General features: G+C 37.4%; 1 protein-coding gene across 1 annotated transcript; it reads left to right on the plus strand.

Annotated features, from left to right (window-relative positions):
* The first annotated feature begins 1,008 nt into the window (after window positions 1-1,008).
* Window positions 1,009-19,529, plus strand: GPR180 (G protein-coupled receptor 180). The gene is made up of 8 exons (XM_009696737.1): window positions 1,009-1,015; window positions 2,516-2,710; window positions 6,211-6,391; window positions 6,581-6,630; window positions 10,195-10,352; window positions 16,652-16,843; window positions 17,207-17,284; window positions 18,946-19,529. Exons 1-8 carry the CDS (start codon window positions 1,009-1,011, stop codon window positions 19,102-19,104), a joined length of 1,020 nt encoding a protein of 339 aa, XP_009695039.1. The 3' UTR covers window positions 19,105-19,529.
* The last annotated feature ends 417 nt before the right edge of the window (window positions 19,530-19,946 follow it).

Here is a 19,946-nt window from a genome sequence, read left to right on the forward strand (position 1 = left end):
CTGTGAAAATTAAGCTGGCTTATGCTGCCTTACTTCATAACTTGCATGTATTATCATTTATTGTTCTTTCACCCTTTAATTTTGTAATTTGGTAGTCTTCACTGAATCTTACATTCAAATGTTTTAAATATTTGACCTGAGAATTATACCAGTATAGAATATGTAGGTTATCTTGTTGTCTTTTGTTTATAAGGGAAAATTTCTTATTTGTCAGGAGGCTCCTGTTCTCCAGTTCCATGGAAATAGCATTTTTCAACGATGAGAACACGAAAATAAAGTTATATTTTCATTTTCATGATAGCACGAACCTGTCACACTTTGATGTACAAAACGTGTTAGAAAATTTTTAATGCAATATCAAAGATGAGCTAATCAGGTTAAAGGTTAATTTGGGTAGCCATCTAAATGTAAAAGAATAGTAGAACACTGAAGCATTCAGTTATATAACTGGGAAGACAAGCATACTGAAATAATTTTTGCACCGTTTATTGATCGTAATATTACAAAACCTACTTAAGGCATAAATTTTCCTTTAAGAAATTAAATTCATATTAGAAACTTCATTTGAATATATCTTAAGTGCATATAGCTTCTTTTTTACATACATTTCCTCTGTGTGGCCAGAATCCCTAGAGTAACAAATTGGTCTCCTGGAACATTATCATAATGAAATCTTACACAGATGTCCCTTATAAGGATGTAGTTCCCTTATACATGATCCAAGCTGAACATGAAGTGCTACTGAAATGACCAGCAGTTGGTCCGTCACTCCTGTCTGTCCCAGCAGTGTACTCCCTGTTTTCTTCTGTATTTAGGAAACATATGACCACAGGGTGAGTTGGATCTGTTTGCTGGTCTTGGGCAAAATCAATTACATTTTTATTTTCTCTTAGTCCATTTCCTGTGAGTTAGCTTGCAGATTTGTTGGAAAACTGATTAAACATGCTCTGTGTGATCCTTAAGTCTTGATGCAAATAACGTTGTGTCAGAACTCGGCTGAGAGTCGAGATGGAGAGTAAAACCACCCCTGTCAGCTGCAGTTTGCCTTTCATTTGGATTAAGCACCATATGAAATCCTACATCAGTGTTTTTAAAAACCTTGGGTTTTTTTGAAGGGAGCTGTTTCACTTTGTATATTTGATTGATGAGATATGTAGCTCCAGAGTAGAATGCATACTTACCGTTACCTACACAAGACAAATTGCGTGTGTTAGAACACTTTTTTTTTCCGATTCGTGTGTTGTGTGAATTTGTACTTCATGACAGTTGCTGCAAAGAAACATAGGATATGTTTCTTCCTGGATCCTAATGTTGATCAGTTCATGTCTTCAGAGAACAGAAAACAACTTCTTGAGGTTGAAATAAGTTCATTTAAATTACTGAAATGTTTTTCACAGGCAGGCTTCAGGTTAGAAATTAGTTCTAAATTTTGTCTACAAAATATTTAGGGATAATGAGTTTGCTAAGGATTGTTTTCTATGTATGTTTGCAGATTTTTCATTTAGAAGGGCCTTTGCCTAAAAACAAGAAATAGCTTGTTTTGTAGATTTTTATTTTTTTTTTTAATGACATTTTTCTCTTACTCATCCTTAGCCATTGTCATCTTACACTATTAAGGGGAATTAATCTACAATCCAGTCATTGTATTGTTATTTCTTCTACAGAGATGGCTTTCATTTATGGTTGAGCTGATTAGCACTCAAGTTTAGTAATCAGTGTAACAGTACTTACAATTCTTGCAGTTTTACCCAAACATACAGCGCCACAGATTTCCTTTGCAGCAAGTGTTTACTTTGGAGAGATTGTGATTGATTAACAGTTGCTTTGGGGGAAAAATAGTGGTAAGATCAGTAAGTAGATGAAACATCAGTCTCTTACATAGTTGGTTTTCAATGTAATCTGATTTGAAATACACAATTTTATTAAATGATGATCTCAGCCCTTAGCTGTCAATTGAAATTCAGTCTATTACGGTTTGGGGAAGATGCTGTAAAATATGCCAAGTTGCACCTTTACAGTATGCACACTGTTTACCGACTCACATATGGCTGTTGCTGTTTGGTGCTCTAAATATCTTTGAAAACAGAGTGGAATAAATTTTACAAAGGTATTGTTCATGCTGCAGAAGCATCTGTTGGCTAATACAGAATAGCTAGTCCTGTCAGTACTGTACTGGAGGATGGAGATGTGCTAAGCATAGGAGACACAGTTTGCAGTTCCTGGCTTCTGGCAGAAGGTAACCCTCCCAGCAAACCCAAAAGGTGAGAGAAGGAATGCAGTACATATCCTTACCAACCCTTGCCTGCACCTATGTGAAACGAAAGATGAAGCTGGGAGTCTGTTCTCTGATGTTGTGGGTAGCTTTCAAAACAAAGACTGTTTTGTACTGTATGTAGCTTATAACCTGTATATGATGTTGTGGATTTAAATTTTATCTTCATTCAAGGATCAATTTTATAAAAACAAACTAATCGAGTATTTACTCCTGTTTTTGTTTGTTTGTTTTCTTCCAAAGTGACTGTGAACCATACAGAGCAAAATCTGACAGTGTCCCAGATTCCTTATCCGGAAACATGGTATGTGTTTTATGTAGACAAGTTTACCTGCGAGGAGAATTATTCTGAATCCGAGGATATTCAGTTTGAAATGGTCTTACTAAACCCAGATGCAGAAGGGAATCCGTTAGATCACTTTAGCGCAGGGGAATCTGGTAAGATTTTTTTTTCTTAAAATTAGATTTGTAAGTTAAGGATCTGATCACACAAACAAATCAGTACTTACTATGCTTGGAAAAGCGGAGGGAATGGATAGCAGAGTCTGTTATATTTCATATTCTACTTTCTCACGGAGAGTAAACTTTAATTCATTTTCTGGCGTTACAGAAAAATCCTTCCCTTTCTCTGGACTGACTTTCCAAAGCTTGCCTAATTGGAAGTATAGATGCACAAGGAAAGTTAGTGTTAATATCTTTGCCGATAGGTATTTTTCCCATGTTGAAATTGAAAGCTTCTGCTTGAGTGTGAATTTAGTCCCTGACTTTAATGAATTCCTGAGATTCCTTAGCTGTGTAAAATTTGATTCTGTGCAACATGAGTACATGCATGATAAAACACTTTGCCAGTACAATTTCAGTTCAATGTTTAGGTCTTTCTAAGGATCTTAGTTACAGGTTGCAGATTAGATATTCATCAGTCCTGATTTTATTTTATTTAAGAAATGCAATTTTAAATCTTTAAATGTGCAAAGGAAAAATTCTAGAAGTGACTCAACAGCAGCTAAAGAAATGCATACATAAAACTGCGTGCTTTGGACAATCCAAACCAACCTAATGTATGCTTCATTGCAGTGCTTAACTTCAGTGCTCTGGGAAGTCTCATCAACGCATCACTAACGTAGGTCTGTTGTAAGGGAAGAGCCTAATAGGCTTAGTCTGCCTAAATATACAGATTTAACCTATGTACCCAGAATGAGCTTGATTGCTGTGCTCAGATTCATAGACCCTGCTGTCATTCGTGGTCTCAAGACGATGTAGAGGCAACAAAGGCAGCTCCCTTTTTGAAGGGAAGAAAATATTCGCTGAAACATTTAGCAGAATCTGTAAGAAAGTAGTACTGTTCATCATCCATTTTTCAAGGCTTATAAATTGACTTAGCTGTCTCTTTAACTTCTTAATTGTGCTGCTTAATGTACAAACTTAGTTGGCAGTTTTTATTTGGTGAATTTTGTGTCCAGAAGTGAATTCTAGATTAATTTACTTATTCTCAAAAAACAGTAGTAGCATTCTTTTGCTAAGTCAAGGGGCAAAGCAACCATAAGAGATCATGTGGCCTTAAAAGTGGTATGTACACACTTCCTAGAGAGACATCTCAGCTCTGTATTAAGTTTGTAGGATGATTTTTGAGCACTTGGAAGCGGAACTCTGAACAGCTTGCATGCTGAGTAAGGAGGTGTGTAAATATGTTGGATGGACGTATTTAGATCTAACAAATAGGAAACAGGGTGAGCTGTATGTGCCACGTCTTCCACAGTAGCAGAGGAATGCCTCTGTTTATTCAGAATTAAGACCTGTATTGCTACCCTGAATCCTGAAATTACATACCTATGTCTACTTTCAAAGAACTGAGGAGAATTTCATATCTCTCTCTCTCTCCTTTTTTTCTGTGGTGGTTGTATTTTGGGTTTTGTTTGTTTGTTTTTAATACCTCTTTAGGGAATAATGTTAGTTGTTTTTCCATAAAGGTATGCAGCTTAGAACATTAGGGTATCAGAGAGAAGATCCAGCTTCATTTCTTGATTCTTTCATGCAGGTGACTTAAAAAATACATAGTTGCAGATGGTTCTAGTTAGATCATCCTCCACTTTAGTTACTAAAGTTGTGGCCTGACACAGGAGATCTCAAAATTTAATGGACTGTAAGGAAAGTGTAGGAAAGAACTTCATTAAGATACTTGCCTTGAGAGAGGAGGCGGCCTGGCTTCCAATCCCTGGCAAGTAATCTTTTATCATTTTGTGTGGTAGTGACTTTTTTACGTAAGACATGGTATCAGTGGAATCTAGGATTTTTAAGGGCAGCTGACCAGGTAGACAGCATTTTGAAGATCTTTGAAGTTAGGTATTTCAAATTAAGGTACATATGTTTTATTTTATCTGTCAACTCTACGTTACTTGAAAGTCAGGAAACTTAAAAAAGACTTAAAATTACCCTTCCTTTTTTTTAAAGTTGTATTTCAGTGCAAGTTTCTCTTAAATCCTTTTGGTCTCAAGCCAATCATCCACAATCTGTCTTTCGTTGGAAGGAGATTTCTATCCTAAATGTTTAATGTTTATTAACAGCTAGTTGATTTTTCCTAAAGAGTTTTCTGTGTGTACCCACTCATTATGGTGGGAAATAACTTATCTACAGAATCCTTGCCAACTTCAGTGGGTGTCTTTTGAAGCAGAAACGAAGAGTGAAAGAAAGAGTAAGAGATTTAATCTAAAATGCATGGTTTTGTCATTCATAAATCATGCTTTTGTATAGGTATACAAGAGAAGCAGAGTGGCCCTGAAATTTTTGGTTTAAGAGTCTCTATTACCTTGTGCTCTCTTTCTCCCACTTCACTGTATCTATGTCCAAAATTATTAATTTTAACCATAAATGTTATAGTACTAGCAACTGTTCAGAACTCATCCAGTTCTAATGTTTTTCAACTTAAATATTGAAATGTTTCAATAATGTATCAAATGTTTCTAATCTCTGGGTGGAGCTGGTTGGAAGTTTTTACAAGAGTTCTTTTGCTGCTGGAAGAAAAAGATTGTTCAGTGTCTGATTCTGTGGGCACCACTTGGTTTCAAGGAAGGCTGGAGAAGGAAAACAGAAGTTTTCTGTGAGAAATGTCTGTTTACCCGTTTTTGCTTCTAGCTCACTGGCTTTGACCCTTTGGAAGCTCATATGATGGGTTCCAAAGCTTCCAGACAATAGAAAAGATTTTCCAGGATCCAGGTCTTCAGGGAAGCATTTTACCAGACTCCGCCACACTGAAAATTAGAGGACTTCAGTTGTGTAAATAACATCAAAAACTTTGGGCACTTTTTCAGATTGCTGCAAAAAAAATCCACTCTATGGACTTATTATTCTCTGTGCTATTCTTTCTTTCCATTTTTCTGTATCTGGAAGTTTTCTCTCTTGTCCAACTGTGCCTCTTGGACTAAGTACTTTATGTGGAGGAAGAGTGACACCCAGTGGTTAAATAGATTCAACAGAAGTCTGTTCTGGGTTTCTCTCATCTCAGATTGTGCCTTTAAAAATTGAAGCAGAAAAGAAAAAAGGGTACTAAAAATGAGTCCTTTAATAAATATGTTACTGACTGATCAAATGAGCTACAATTATTTTCTGTTTGTCAAGAAACTCTATGCCACTTTATATTATTTCAGTAATTGCTACAAAGCTATTTGTATTTGAACAGAATCTCTCCCACACTCAGAAAAGGTATTGTTGAATAAAAAATACTTAGATCGAATAATAAGTCAGCTCTCTGGAAAAAAATCACTGACTTTCTTGGATAAAATAGGCTAGGATTTATTCATTTTATGTGTACTACCACTTTTGAGTGACGGTTACCAATTATTTCCCAGTGATTATATTTAAAAAAACGTATTTTAGTTTAGTTATTTACTGCTAGTAGCAACGTTTCTTTACAAAAATTAAGCTGTATTTGTTTTTTTTCACAGGATTACATGAATTCTTTTTCCTGCTTGTCCTAGCGTACTTCGTAACTGCTTGCATATATGCACAGTCCCTATGGCAAACAATTAAGAAGCGTGGACCTATGCATACTGTATTAAAGGTGTTGACAATTGCATTACTGTTGCAGGCTGGTTCAGCTTTTGCCAACTACCTGCATTTCTCAAGGTATCTTTGCTTATTTTTTATTTCAGTCTTAAGACTTGAGGAATATTGTATTGTAAAGATCAGTGCGTGATCTTTCCTGTGGTGATTGTGACAAAACATAGGACTGACTTTTTAGAGCTATGTTGTTGCCTAGATGTACTTTTCAGAGAGAACACATATTTAAGACTCACTCACTTATTCTTTTATCAGTTATTCTAAAGATGGAATTGGAGCACCTTTTATGGGGAGTCTGGCAGAATGTGAGTATGCCTATCTTATTGTTTCTTGCATATTCCTACACATTAATCTGTACAATACATTAGTGAATGCTGTTCTTGGACTGTATTATGATCTTGGACTATATCACTGGATTTTTAATATAAAATACTAGAAGTTACTGTTCTGAAAAACAGGTTTTGTTCTGGATGTTTACCATAACTGTATTTAAACTTACACAATTGTGATATTGTTTAGGATTTTTTTTTAAAGTTTTTTCTTGTCTGAAGGTGCCTTCCTACAAACACTTAAATACATGCCTATCACATGAGTAAATGTTTCAATACAATGAAAGGTTTTATGGAGTTTGCCTGATGTAGAGTAGCAGGGCTTTTTAGGAAACTTAATCCCATTTTATGGAGTGTGTCATTTTACTAGCAAACTTAAGATTGTTTATAATGAAAAAGTGGGTGTTTTGCAGCACAAGTCATATGATTAGAGTGATGGAAAAAATGCTTATGTAAAGAATTGATGTTAACAAAGCATTTTTCTTCACTCTCATTGGAACTGAATTCCTACAACATCACTTCCCAAAATGCCCTAATTTAGTCCTGCTGGATTCTTCAGGGTTAAACATTGTTGTTGGGTTTGTTTTTCTGTAGTTCACATTCGAAGCATTGGGGGGTTCTTTCTAAGCGTATACATTGCTTTTTGATTGGCTTGAAGCACCCCAAGAAAGTAGTACTGTGGTAGTGAGATACTGTTGAAGAGTAACAGTCTATATAGGAAAATATTTCCCTTCCTAGAGTTCATTTAAAAGCTTGCAGTTGGAATTAACAGCCTCTTGATGGCACTTGGCACCACAGTAATTGCCTCTTTCTTGTTTTAACCATTTGAGTTAGCAACTCCTTGCAGCCTCTCCAGCAACTGTATTATTAAACTTTCCCTCTTGTCTCCTGAAATTAAATAAAGTAGAGAATACGGAGGTAGTCATAACTCCTCCCCAATGAGAAACTCGGTGTTAACTACCCAGCCAGAACTTCAGAGAACTTCAGAGCTGCATGTTAGATTTTCTGTCTGTGTAGTGAAGAGCCCACTTTTATTTGCTTAAAGCAAAGGTTATTAAGAATAAAATAGTATTTTTTGAATCAGTAGCTGAATTTCTTAAATTCAAATAAGAAACTTTTCATTTCCTAATGTTTTTAACGTTCATGATTCCCAAAACAGTGAAAGAGCAGAAGTAATAGAAATGTGGAAAGCTTCAGTGTCAATTATAATTCTGAAGAACGGCTGATAGCAAGTAGTATAGTTTGAAGACGGAAGGTGCTAACATTTTTCCTATATCAGAACAGAAATCTAAGTTAAAAGTAAATGGTAAAATTTCTATTGACTGCAGTGGGGCCAGAATTTATTTCTAGAAACCTGTTCAGATGCTATCCCAAGCCATTATTCTTTTCCTACCATCATTTAGTCCTTTACCATGTATAAAGACCTGACCCCCAGTCTAGTTTATCACCTAAGTTAATCACATAAATCACACAAATAATGCTGGCACTCAAAAACATCGCAAATAGTGATCTTTTAACTTTTGGTAAGATCAAAATGTGAAAAATCAAAGAATATTACTATGCCTGCTGAAAAAGGATGAAATCAGACAAATATGATATCAGCTCAGTAGCATGTGACTTTACGCTGACCCTGGAGATCGTGGGATTATTGTAATTTTATAAATTCCTCTCAACCTTCTTACTTTCTGGCAAGGTGTGTGAGATGCCAAAGATTAAAGCTGGTGCTGAATTTTTGTCTTATACCATTTTGTCTGGGAATCTACTTGAATTGTTGCCACAGTGAAGCAGAGCCGTATCTATGTCCAAGATGTGATTGAGAGATGATGTCTGGCTATAACTTACAGGGCAAGTTATCTTAAGGAGTGACAGAAGATAAAATGCTCCCTAGAACATCCAGATTTGTTCAGTCATTTCTCTAGTTTGTATTTGTGACACTGGTTTGGCATGCCTTAAGTTCACGTAACAGTTTTTTCTAGCAAGTACTATGTCTGTAGCTAGCATTGTAAAATAATCCCAAGATCATTTTGCCCAAAGTCAGTGCCAGCTCATTTTATTAAAGAATGAGCAAGTTTGTATTTACTAAAAGCTCTTGACGTTTCTTGAACAGCAAAGGTGTCTGAATACATTAAGAAGCATTTAAGCATATAAACTGTGAGAATACCAAATATATCCCAGGAATAAAGTGTTGAAGTGTGGTTTATGTCCATATTTTGCTAGTATTGCTGAGTGTCAGGGAAATATTGTAGCTGATCTTCATTTGACACTTCCCTTGTGTGCATATTAATCTCTGTACAGTGCAACATTTCCTGTGCCAATATTTTTAGTAAATGTGGAAGTACATTTATCTTATATAATACAGGCCAGTTGTATAAAAATAGAATTTTGCTTTTGTGACATAGAAATATTTTTCTTGTACCTGATAGGGTAAGTGAAAACTACAAACAAGGAACGAATTTAATTGAACTAAAATATTAATCAAGTGAAAAAGAAACTATTGTTGTGTGTAGTGCCCAATCTCTAGTTTCTGAACCAAATTTGCAATTTACATAATATAAGATTCAGTTTTTCTTGCACATCTCTGTTATGCCAGAACAATGAGCCAGTTTACTGTCAAGTCCAAACACCAACTTAAAAATTGTTTGATAAATTTCAGTCAAAAACTTATCAGTTCTAAAGCTAACAATCACCCATAAAGAAATCTTCAGTTCTTTCTACTGTCAGTAGTACTGCAGCAAGGCTAACAAGTAGAGCCTTTAATATAGTCTAGCTTGAAGTTTTCTTTGTTCAGATACAGCTTCAAACACAGGTTTGAGACGCTGATTAAGAATGTAACTTTATGGAGTATGTGTTAATTGTTCCCAAACAGAGAAAAAAAAAAAAAATGGACATAGCAAAATGAGGCGAAGGTAGTTTGCATTTAATAAAGTGAAATACAGGCAAGTTGTTGCTCCAAATGAAGTCTGTGTTAGGGTTATTCATTATGTTTTCCCCTTTAAGTATCTTGGAGTAGAATTTGTCCTAAATATTTGTGCTCTCTGTTGCAAGCTACTGCATCCTTAAGACAAAGTGTAATTAATTTGAAGTACAATGCAACCGTCTGATTTTTGAACAGAAGTTTTTCAGAGCAAAGAAAGGAGTTAATTTCATCATTTTTCATATTTGCAGTGTGATTAACATACATATGATTTTAGTTCTTTATCATTTATAAGTCTTATTCGTGCGGATGGCCTCCTGAGCCCAGACTTCCTTGACAGAAGAGTGGGATTTGGAAGGATGTGGCGCTGTGCCCATGTTGTTGCAGATCTGTAGCATAACTAGAGGAAAGCCGATAGTGATCTGTTTGGTCACTGAAAGCTACTAAAAATACCTAAATTTTCTGTCAAAGCAACCTCAGCTAGCCATACTATCATCACAATTATGACTAAAGGCGATACAGAGGTGTAAATGTCTGTCCTTCATCTGTGGGTATACAGAACATTTCTCTTTGCTTAAAAAAAAAAAAATTTTCTTGTGACTCTATTTTTCTTTTGTTTTCAATAGTGTGTGACATAATCTCACAGATACAAATGCTGTATTTATTATTGAGTCTGTGTATGGGTTGGACGATAGGCAGAATGAAGAAATCTCACAGCAGACCCCTTCAGTGGGATTCCACTCCAACATCTACTGGCATTGCTGTAGTAGTTGTTGTTACACAGGTTTGTATTTTATCCTCATTCTTATACTGAAATACACAGCTGCCATTAAGTATGACAGAACTATGAACCAACAGATTTAAATATTTTATGAGGGAGGGAGCATCAAAACTGGAAAAAAAACCCCACAGCATAATGTGCACCCAGTATGTCTAATAGGTAACAACACCTTCTCTTTACTTTAACAATTTAAAGTGTAGCTTCACAGTATGTTTTTGTTCAGGGGTAAAACCACTTAAGAAGTTCCCACAGTTTTCCAAACCTGGTTGTGCCAATTGTTTGTAGCATTATACTGTAAACCAGATCAGTGGAATGATCTAGACAGGAAAAAGAAGGGAAAAAAAAAAAGAGAGAGAGATTTCAACACAGTCATTTTACTGATCTGATTTATAACGTGGTCCTATATAAATAGTTATAATCAATACAACTGATGGGTTGTGAACCATGTTGTGGGAGGGTGACAACAAGCAGCATGAGACGAAAGATGAGAAAAGCTGTGGTGAGAAATTCTTTCTGTCACCGAAAAAAACCTGAAATCTTCAGTGTCCTCCTCTTATAACCACTCAAATAGCATGCCTAATGGTCTTTTCAATCAATATAAGGGAATTCTTGAAAGGCTCATCTGCAGGATTGGTCTTGCAAATATACAAATGGTCTGACACGTAATTTCATTCAAATATTTTCCATTAGTATAAATTAGAAAGTCAAGTAAACCAGTAACTTAAAAGTAAATAGTAATGGAGATCATCCACCCCTGGTGGTGCCTTTTTGTAAACAAATTTTTTTAAATTACAGCATAAAGACAAGAGAATCTGAAAGCCATTGAGAAAGAGAAGACCAGGGAGAAACTGGAGACAGTAATGAGGAAGAGATTATACTGAAGATTTTGTGCCATTTGAGTAGTATCTGTAATTAGTGCTGCTTCCAAACTAAATAAGTGGACTGCTAAAGCATTAAGAGTAGCTGGGAGCTGACATTTCATGCTAATTAAGAATATAAACCAAAGGCTATTAAGGTCAATGAGACTGTTGAAATTTAAAGATAGGTTCATTCCACCTTACTTTTGACACCCGTCTAGCACCAGAAATTTTACGTGCTGGTAGTAAAGAAGACATCTAAAGTATTTAGTTTTATTCATGCCTCTCCACCGGTACATACATATGGGTGTATTAGTACTCTGTCACTTGAGACTGGAAAGTTTTTGTTGTTGTTGTTTCCTTTTTACTATATATAGAAAGGACACTCAGTATCATCAGCCAAATGGTTTTTTGGTTGTTACTTGTGGTAAAAATTGGGGCAGGTATCATACATATATGCTGCTTCCCCCAGTACTGGTCTGTTACACATTTATGTTGGCTCTTTGAGCACCACTGGAGCATTGACACAAAGTTACCTGTCTTACTTTTCACCACAAAGGCACAACTCTGCCACATCTCTCCTTCTGGTACCGTTGGGAATGTCAGGTTTGTCAGGAGTCTTACAGGAACAGAATATGTCAGACCATGTCATTGCCTGGGTAGTTTTGCACCCCTGTCTCAGTGTTTACCGTCTCCAGCAAAAGTTCCCTGACACCAAGAGTCGCTATCCTTGGCCCTTCTGGAGAGGATGTTTTCCATCTCATAGTTCAGTACATACAAAATACACCTTCTGCCAGATTCCTTCTCCTTAATACAGAATGCGACTGTTGAGCTCAGGTGAGCGGGATCCAGACTGCATTACCTCTGTCAAAGGTGGTAAGCTCAAGACTTCATTCTCTAGATTAGTCTGTTGATCCACTGGTCTGTCTAGATTGATGTGGGTGTTGGACCTGCTGCAACAGGGCAATCAATGAGCACTTTTAATGATGAAAAACCTATAATAACTTCCTTTCTGTTCTGCTCCTTCCCAAAGATTCTTATGGGAAACCCAGCTTCCTCCCATGCCAGAGGTTGGACAGACTTATGTAGATAATCAGAGATGTTCTGAGGACTTGCTGTGGAGGGTACTGGAAAACACACGCATTACCCTAACACAGCAGATAGAGATTGAACCATGTTAGTTTTATTGACATTCTACACTACCTGCCCTCATCTTCAGGGAAGTCAAGCAAGTGGACAGCCTGGGAAAACATGTTATTCTTCAACTTAACTGCAGTTTTGACTGGCAAACTATCTGACTCTGTTTCCCTGCTACTAGTTCAAATTACTTAGCAAATTTTCAGGTGTTTTTTTCTCTTCTTTGTACTGGTGCTATGGGTTCTTTCTTTTTCTTCTTTCAGAAACACCACCAATTTCCCGGTCTGTGTTTACAGGTTACCATCATGGTAGGGTGGACACAGCCTCCTAGTCAGCAAATCTCTTGTGATCTTTGCAGCTGCAAAGCAGTAGCATCTCAAAGGAGGGACAGGTCTGCCATTCTGCATCTCCCTTTGCCTTAACTTGTTCTTTCTTTCAGCCTCAGAACAAAAGATTCCCAGGCTGCTTTGGATTCATTAAAGATTCCACTTGCTGCTGCTGAGACACAAACCTTGTTCAAAACTTTATCGATGGCAGGCCTTTCCCATCACATAGACCTGAGCATTTTCAGCTTTCAGGGCTGGTTGGAGTGGAGACAAGGGTTCTAGAAAGATAACTGATCACTTAGAACCTGACCAAAATGACATAGAATCTTCCTGCATTAGATGCCACACTTCACAGGGGTTCTTAGGTACACCCCAGAGGTGTGCTCGGAATGAGCTCTACCTCTGACCTTAGATCTAAACCATTTTTTACTGTACTGGCATTGCATGACATCAGATACTCAAGTACTAGATATGGTTAGAAGCAACTAGTTAATCCATTTTGCCTTGCTGCTACTTCTAATTTCCCTTTTGCTTCCCCCTTCCCCTTGCCTCTCAGAGGTGATCTTGTCCCATGAGAGCCTGTCTTTACTGGCGATTGATATGTTATCTTGGCTTGCCATAATGTCAGTGTTGGCGTAGCAAAGGGGAGGAGGAGTTCTACCATAATTGTTTCCTCGTGACAAAAAGGAAGAGTGTCTGGTTCTGCGTTGTATGGATGTAGAGGTTCAACTTGTACACCTGGAACATCAGGATAATGTCCGTGGCAAACATTCTTCTAGCATTTGCAGATGAAGACCAGTACTGGACAGTGGTGGTTGTCCACTGTGAACCAAGATAGGTCAGAAGTATGTGCAGGTGAGGTCAGGCATTTTGAACAGTGCATTACATAAACAAGGAGATGGTCATTCTCCTTTACTTTGTGAAGAAGCAGTTGTCCTTTAATGTTGGACATAGCTAGTGAGAGTGAGCTCTTCAGCTACCTAGCTCATCCAGTTCTTTTGTCTACAGCCTAAGCAGAGTTGTTCTTCTGGATAACAATTGGAATTTCCCCCAGATTTCTTCTCAGAGCTCAAAAATAGTTCTCCTCACTGCCAGCAAAAAAAATGTCTCCGATACCCACTTCAGCAGGTTGGTGCCTGGGTGTTTTTTCAGCTTGGTCCTGAGATTGCAGCTAATGAGCTGATACGTGCCTTTCTGTCATCAAGGTAAGGGACTTCAGGGCTTACTGACCTTAATTTCGAAGGCATAGCCAGCCAAAGAGATTTTGACTTCAAGATCATGCTTCTCTGTGAAAGCTCTTCCTTCATTAAGAACAGATTACCTAATCCATTGTAATCTAGAAACACTCCATAGCACAGATTTCTCTTTTATAGGATCCTGCTTTTCTCTGGTGAGTGAGAACAGTCCCAGCTCATAGTAAGACCGATGACAAATGTTCACCTTGTCTGAGTTTCCAGTGTGTTGCACTGACTGTTCCATCTCTTGTCTCTAATGCCTCTGCCTTCTGCTTATTTTGGAATCTAATAAAACTGAAAGAAGCTGGACTTCTGTGATCTTGCATTGCTGTCAGTATACACAGTCTTTGATCAACTGATTCTTGTGTTGTTTACAGTCTCTAAAGGGCTAGTCCAGAGCATACCCTGCTGTCAGACGCTCTTTTCCCATGAGGATTTGGACTTTGTTCTCATGACTCCTTTACTCCAGCTCTTTGTCATCTTCTCATGAAAGTGGCTTCTTTCATTGCTGTTACTGTTGCTGTGGCTTAAGGAAAATCCAAACCCTCATGAGCTCTGTTCTCTAAGGTTTAACTATGCTTGGAATCTACCTAAAGTTTCTTCTTAAAGCAATATCACAGTTCCATCTCACTCAGCCGATATTTCTTCCCCCATTATGAATGCTTTAGTCAAGAAGATTCTGTACATAGGAGGTGGTTGGGTTTTTTTATTTTCTCAGACAGTGTATGTCCAGTCCAGGGAATTTAAATACTTTGGCTGTTCCTAAGCGTAAATATCAAAAGGGAAAATGCTCTGTACAAGACTGCGGTGATTCTTTAACTGGTAAAACCCTTGTTTGTTGCCTGAGCATGTTCTACCTGGACTAAAATTTACTTCGGTGATAGGAATTCATCATTTTCATGCCAAAACTAGTGCTGTAGACACAACCTTACCAAACACTGTGCTGTATCTCAGGGTTTCAGGAGCCATGTAGTCTTATTTCAGTCTTACTCCTTGACAGAATTCTCAGTCAAGTAATTTGATCATTTGAAGATTTTTGCTTGAAGTTAGTCAGAAATAGTGTTACGGTGGGAACATTTGAAGCCTGTCAGTCAGATTGTTTACTAGTAATCAGTGATGTTCAAGATGTGCATGCTTCACGTCTGTCCCTCTCCCATCCTTCTGTTTTCCATCAAGGTAGTTGAGGAGTGACTGAAATGACAGCAGTCATGTTTGCTGGAGGGGAAAAGCGTGAGAGTACTCTCTGTGGATATTCTAAGCGAAAATTATCCTTTCTTGACTGATGAGACTCAGGGACACCCACCTCTGGAAGGCACAGGTGGATCACACTTTTTTTTTTTAAAGTTAATATCACTAACCTTTTGTCTTTATGTAGTTAATGTAGCAAGAGAGCCTTTGAATATGTTCAGAAAGGAATCTGACTAATTTAGATTTCTAAATTGAGACATGCAATGTCTGCTTCTAAAGGCCTTCAGAGCTACTTCACTCATATAAATCAAATTTGCCTACCTTTCTTCAGAAAGCCTCCTTCATTAGGCACCTGAAACCTAAGTGCAAGTTAGATGTGTGCAGTAGGTGGACTGGATTCCAGTGTATATTCAGGTCTTAAAATGCTATTCAGCTGCTACATGATGCTGGGAGAGTCTAAACTTTATGGGTATTCTAATTTATAACGTTAACATTCCCAAAGCCTTAAAAAGGTATTCTTCAGCAAGACCTATTTTTTATGCGACAAGTAGGCGCCTGCCTTCTACCCAACTAAGATTCAGAAACTAGGCACTTCTTCGTCTGTTTTTCCTTAGAGAATCTATCAGTGTTCTTTCTCAGTGCTCCTACAAAATTGGGTTCTGCAGCAAATGGATACAGTGCTGAGAGTTAAGAAGGATTTCATGTCAGCTAGAGCATTTGTCCAGATGTTGGAACAACATTTGGAACCTGTGATGCTCCCATTTCTAGACCTTAGGAGGTTTCCAAGATGGTTGCTTGCAGAGTCAGGCTCGCTCACAGTTCCTGACCTTGCTGATTGTTGGATTCTTTTCTCCACGATGGCACAGCTTCAATAGAAGGGGTGGAGAGTGGCCCACCCAAGAACAGCCTATAGCCTGGCAATTGCAGCACTCTCCAAGGAGGTGGGAGATGCGAGTTGGATATCCTTTAGGCAAAGGAGGGAATTGTAGGAGATCCAAGTTCAACCTGGGTGAATGCTTGAGCCTTTAGGCTATTGTATAAAAGGGGCAGCAGCACCACCCTCTTACTTCCCCATCTTTGAAAAGAAAAGTGAATCCTGTTAGGATTTTGAAAGAAAAGGCGTAGTCACCTGCCTTTGAAACAAGCTTTGCGGGTTGTGGATCCCAAGTGGAAGGAGACACCTCCCTGTAGCTCTGTGGAATCATTTCAGTGGGCTTACTGCTGAGTAGGCCGACTGTTTAACTAGATGATTATTTTGGATCTTATGCTAGGGTGCCACATTCTTTCTGTCCAAATTAGGGGAAACTTTAACTTGTCAAACTTTCTAAAAGTTAGGGAATGCAAGAGGTGAGACTCTGTTCCTGCCAGTTGCACTTGGAGTAATAAGTAGTGCCAAAAAGCAGTTCAGGCTGGGGGGGTTTTGTGTAACATGGCAGTCTCCAACAGGCAGAGCGGAGCACGACCAGTTGTGCGGATAACTTAATCTATGATGGGAAGATTGAGGTTTAGTGTAACCTTATTTACTCTAAATGTACTTTGCTGTTGTTGTTCTTTTCCAGAGCTTTTTATTAATTTGGGAGCAGTTTGAAGATACAAATCACCATAGCTACCATTCACATCATGGCTTAGCAAGCGGACTGCTTATTGGCCTCAGAGTTTGCCTAGCTCTGTCACTGGCTGCTGGTCTTTACCAGATCATCACAGTGGAGAGAAGCACACTGAAAAGGGAGTTCTATATCACCTTTGCCAAAGTATGGGTTACATCAGAGAAACTGATCCCTTCTGCTGTAACTATAATTGTGGCATGCAGTTGACTGAAGCGCTCACTGAACTCTTTTCCTCTATAAGAAAGTTAATGTTTAAGTGTCTGATTTGATTAAATTGCACCCTGTCATCATACTCTGAGTAGTCATTTTAATTTGACAAGGAGTATAGAGCCTTTTTTAAACAGAAATCCCACCTCTCATTGTGTGGTTTTTCGTTCTGTTGATTGAAAATTAAACAATAGGTTTGTAAAATAGACAGAAATGTAAATGCAGTTCCTCTAACTGTCATCTCTTTCTTCTAAGCTGGCATGTAGTCATTTTATAACTTATACTCATCTTCTCTTTCAGGCCTGCATTCTCTGGTTTTTGTGCCACCCATGTCTTGCAACCATTGCTGTAATATTCAGAGAATATCAAAGAGAAAAGGTATGTACAGGCAAGATAAAAGAGATGGAATTTGAATAGTAGTTGTTCTTCATGTTCAGTGTTTGTTAGCAAACTCATGCTCTTAGGCTGTTAATCTTATGACCCCAAAGCAACTTGAAAAGTCTTAGTCACACAGCTCTCATTGATGCTAATGTGAGTCATATTTTACAAAGGCATACAGGGTTTGAATCATCTAAGGGTAATCATTTCTAGGTTATGGGAGGGAGAGGGGGAGATTGTTAAGTCAAAGGAAAATGTGGAGGGGGTGTTTTGTTTTATTGTTTGCTTGTTTGTTTTTTAATTAAAAACACCTTGGGGATTCTTCTAACAAAGCTAGTAGAAAGATAAATCAGTGGATTTTGTTGTTGTTGTTGTTGTTTTAATCTTCATCCTTTAAAAGTTTTATGTGGCTAAATAGGTCAGAGAACCTGTAGCTGAACTGTATTCTTTAGATTTAGAAATCTGTCCAAATACGTGGTTTGGTTTGTAAGCTCTAAATAGTTAAAAACAAAGGTGGACTCACTGGGTTTCTCGGTTGCTTAAACATATTGGGAACTAGAGAACTAGTGTGTGGAGCCTGCCATGTTCAGATAAAGGGCACTACTATTCTCAGGTGATTGACTACCTCGTTCCAGGATAGAGTTTTCTTCTTTTCTTTATGGTTTTAACCATCTGTGCATTTATATGCAAATATATTTGGAAATTGAGCTTTTATTTGTGTAGAGGATACGTAAGGGAAAGAAAAAGGTTCCACTGAAATATATAGTAAATGAAATACTGCATTTGATTGAAAAAAAATAGGGAGAAAAAAAGACTCCTCTAGAGCTACTAACAAAGAGACTTTTTGTTGTTGCTTGATGAAAACATCATCAGGGCAGGAGGACAATTTCTAGAAGTAGGATCAGTAAAGGAAATTTTTGCAGGATTTTGAGATTTTGAGCTTACTGAAGGGAGAGTACAGTTGCTCTGCTCTTGTATTTGAGCAAGTTTAGCCATTGTGTGCACCTGCAGTTCCTACATTATGATAATTTAGCAATGTTTCCTTCTTTAAATGCACTTCAATACAATAAAGGCATGATCAGTAAATACCATATTTATTTTTAAAAAATATGCATTTTAAAAGACTGTACATAAACTTAGACTTTTGCTTTCTCAAAAGCAGTAGTTACCTTTATGCGTTTGATAAATACTGCCTTACACATCTTTTACAGATGAAGAGACTTGCACTGAAAAGAGGTCTGGCTAAGTGAGACTGATAAATCACTATCCTCACAGCTCCATGACCGTGCTAGTGCAAAGTGTTTCCAAGCTTTTTTTTTTCCACTCTGTTTGTTATAAGAATAGAATATCTAAACATCACCTCTGCTTGTGAAACTGCATGGGTGGTGAATTGCAAGTCTGAAATTCCCCAGAACAGAGACTGCCAGAAGGGTTATGTGACTTGCCCAGGGCTATCTGCTGCTTTAAAAACACCCAGGTGTGAGAGTCTGAATCCTGGACTTGAGATGCATGTTCAAATCTTTCGTAACTGCAGCAGTATTTAAAGGTTTGAAGATAAACCTCAAGCTCTTAGACAGTATGCTGATAGAAATTTATTGTGGGTTGTTTGGTGTTTTTTCTTTCCCCCCCCCCTTACTTTTTCTCTCTTTTTTTGTGTCTAGATTATTACCATAGGTGTTATCCTGTGTCAGTGCATCTCCATGGTTATCCTCTACAGACTTTTTCTATCTCATAGTCTATATTGGGAAGTATCTTCACTGTCATCGGTGACATTGCCACTAACAGTATCCTCTGGAAATAAAAACCGACATCACTTCTGAGATGTTTAGGAAGAATACATTATGTAATAAATGTGCAATAATGACTTAAATATACAGGTATTTTTCACAGGTGTGTGATACATTGGTTTCACTGGGAAACTGAGTGATAATATCAGAGCACTTCACAGACCTTTGGTCTGACAAGATCCCTAGACTAATCTGTTAAGTGTTGTGGAGTGGAAAAATCCATAGTTTCAATAACTTCATAAATATTGTGTATGTGTAGTACGTGGTGCTGAGCTATATCACGGAAAAGTACAATGAATCTTTTCTCTCCCATTCACAGACACAAAAAATGTCCTTACTTTATATCAATACTAGGTTTGAAGATCTTATAAAATGCAGCCCTTAAAACATCTACAAGCTCAGACAAGTCTGAAATAGGCCAGTTGTGAAATTGGTGTGATGTGTAATGATGAGTACAAGTTCTTTTATTTTCATGCTTTAGAGAAAATGCATTTTATGTATAAGTATAAAAGAAGGAGAAACAAAAGAGGGAGAGTCTTATAGAAAACACATGTAAAATGTTCACAACTGACTGTGCAAAACTTTCCTTTATTATTGGTGTAAAAGAAAAGCCTTTTTTGCAACTAATGTTCATACTGGTTAAAATTTTAATGGGAATGAAAATAGGGTTTATATCTGCCTTTTTTTTTTTTTAGATAAATGTAACTAAAAATTTCATCCAGTAATGAAGGTCTAAACAGTATTTGAGGCTTAGAAGACATAGCAACATAAAGGTAATTAAAACAGCAGGCTTGCATCTTTTAAAGAAAAAAAAAAAAAGGGCAAAGAAAATGGAATGGGTGATGTGGTACTAGAATTTTAATCCTGATATAATT

Source organism: Cariama cristata, unplaced genomic scaffold (assembly GCF_000690535.1).
Source record: "Cariama cristata isolate BGI_N322 unplaced genomic scaffold, ASM69053v1 scaffold12050, whole genome shotgun sequence".
NCBI lineage: Eukaryota > Metazoa > Chordata > Aves > Cariamiformes > Cariamidae > Cariama > Cariama cristata.

What these genes read in the sequence shown, in the direction of transcription:
- GPR180 (XM_009696737.1), top strand. An exon ending in AACTACCTGCATTTCTCAAG is followed by an intron (nt 6,392 to 6,580) that starts GTATCTTTGCTT and finishes TTCTTTTATCAG; the next exon opens with TTATTCTAAAGATGGAATTG. An exon ending in TCTATATCACCTTTGCCAAA is followed by an intron (nt 16,844 to 17,206) that starts GTATGGGTTACA and finishes CTTCTCTTTCAG; the next exon opens with GCCTGCATTCTCTGGTTTTT.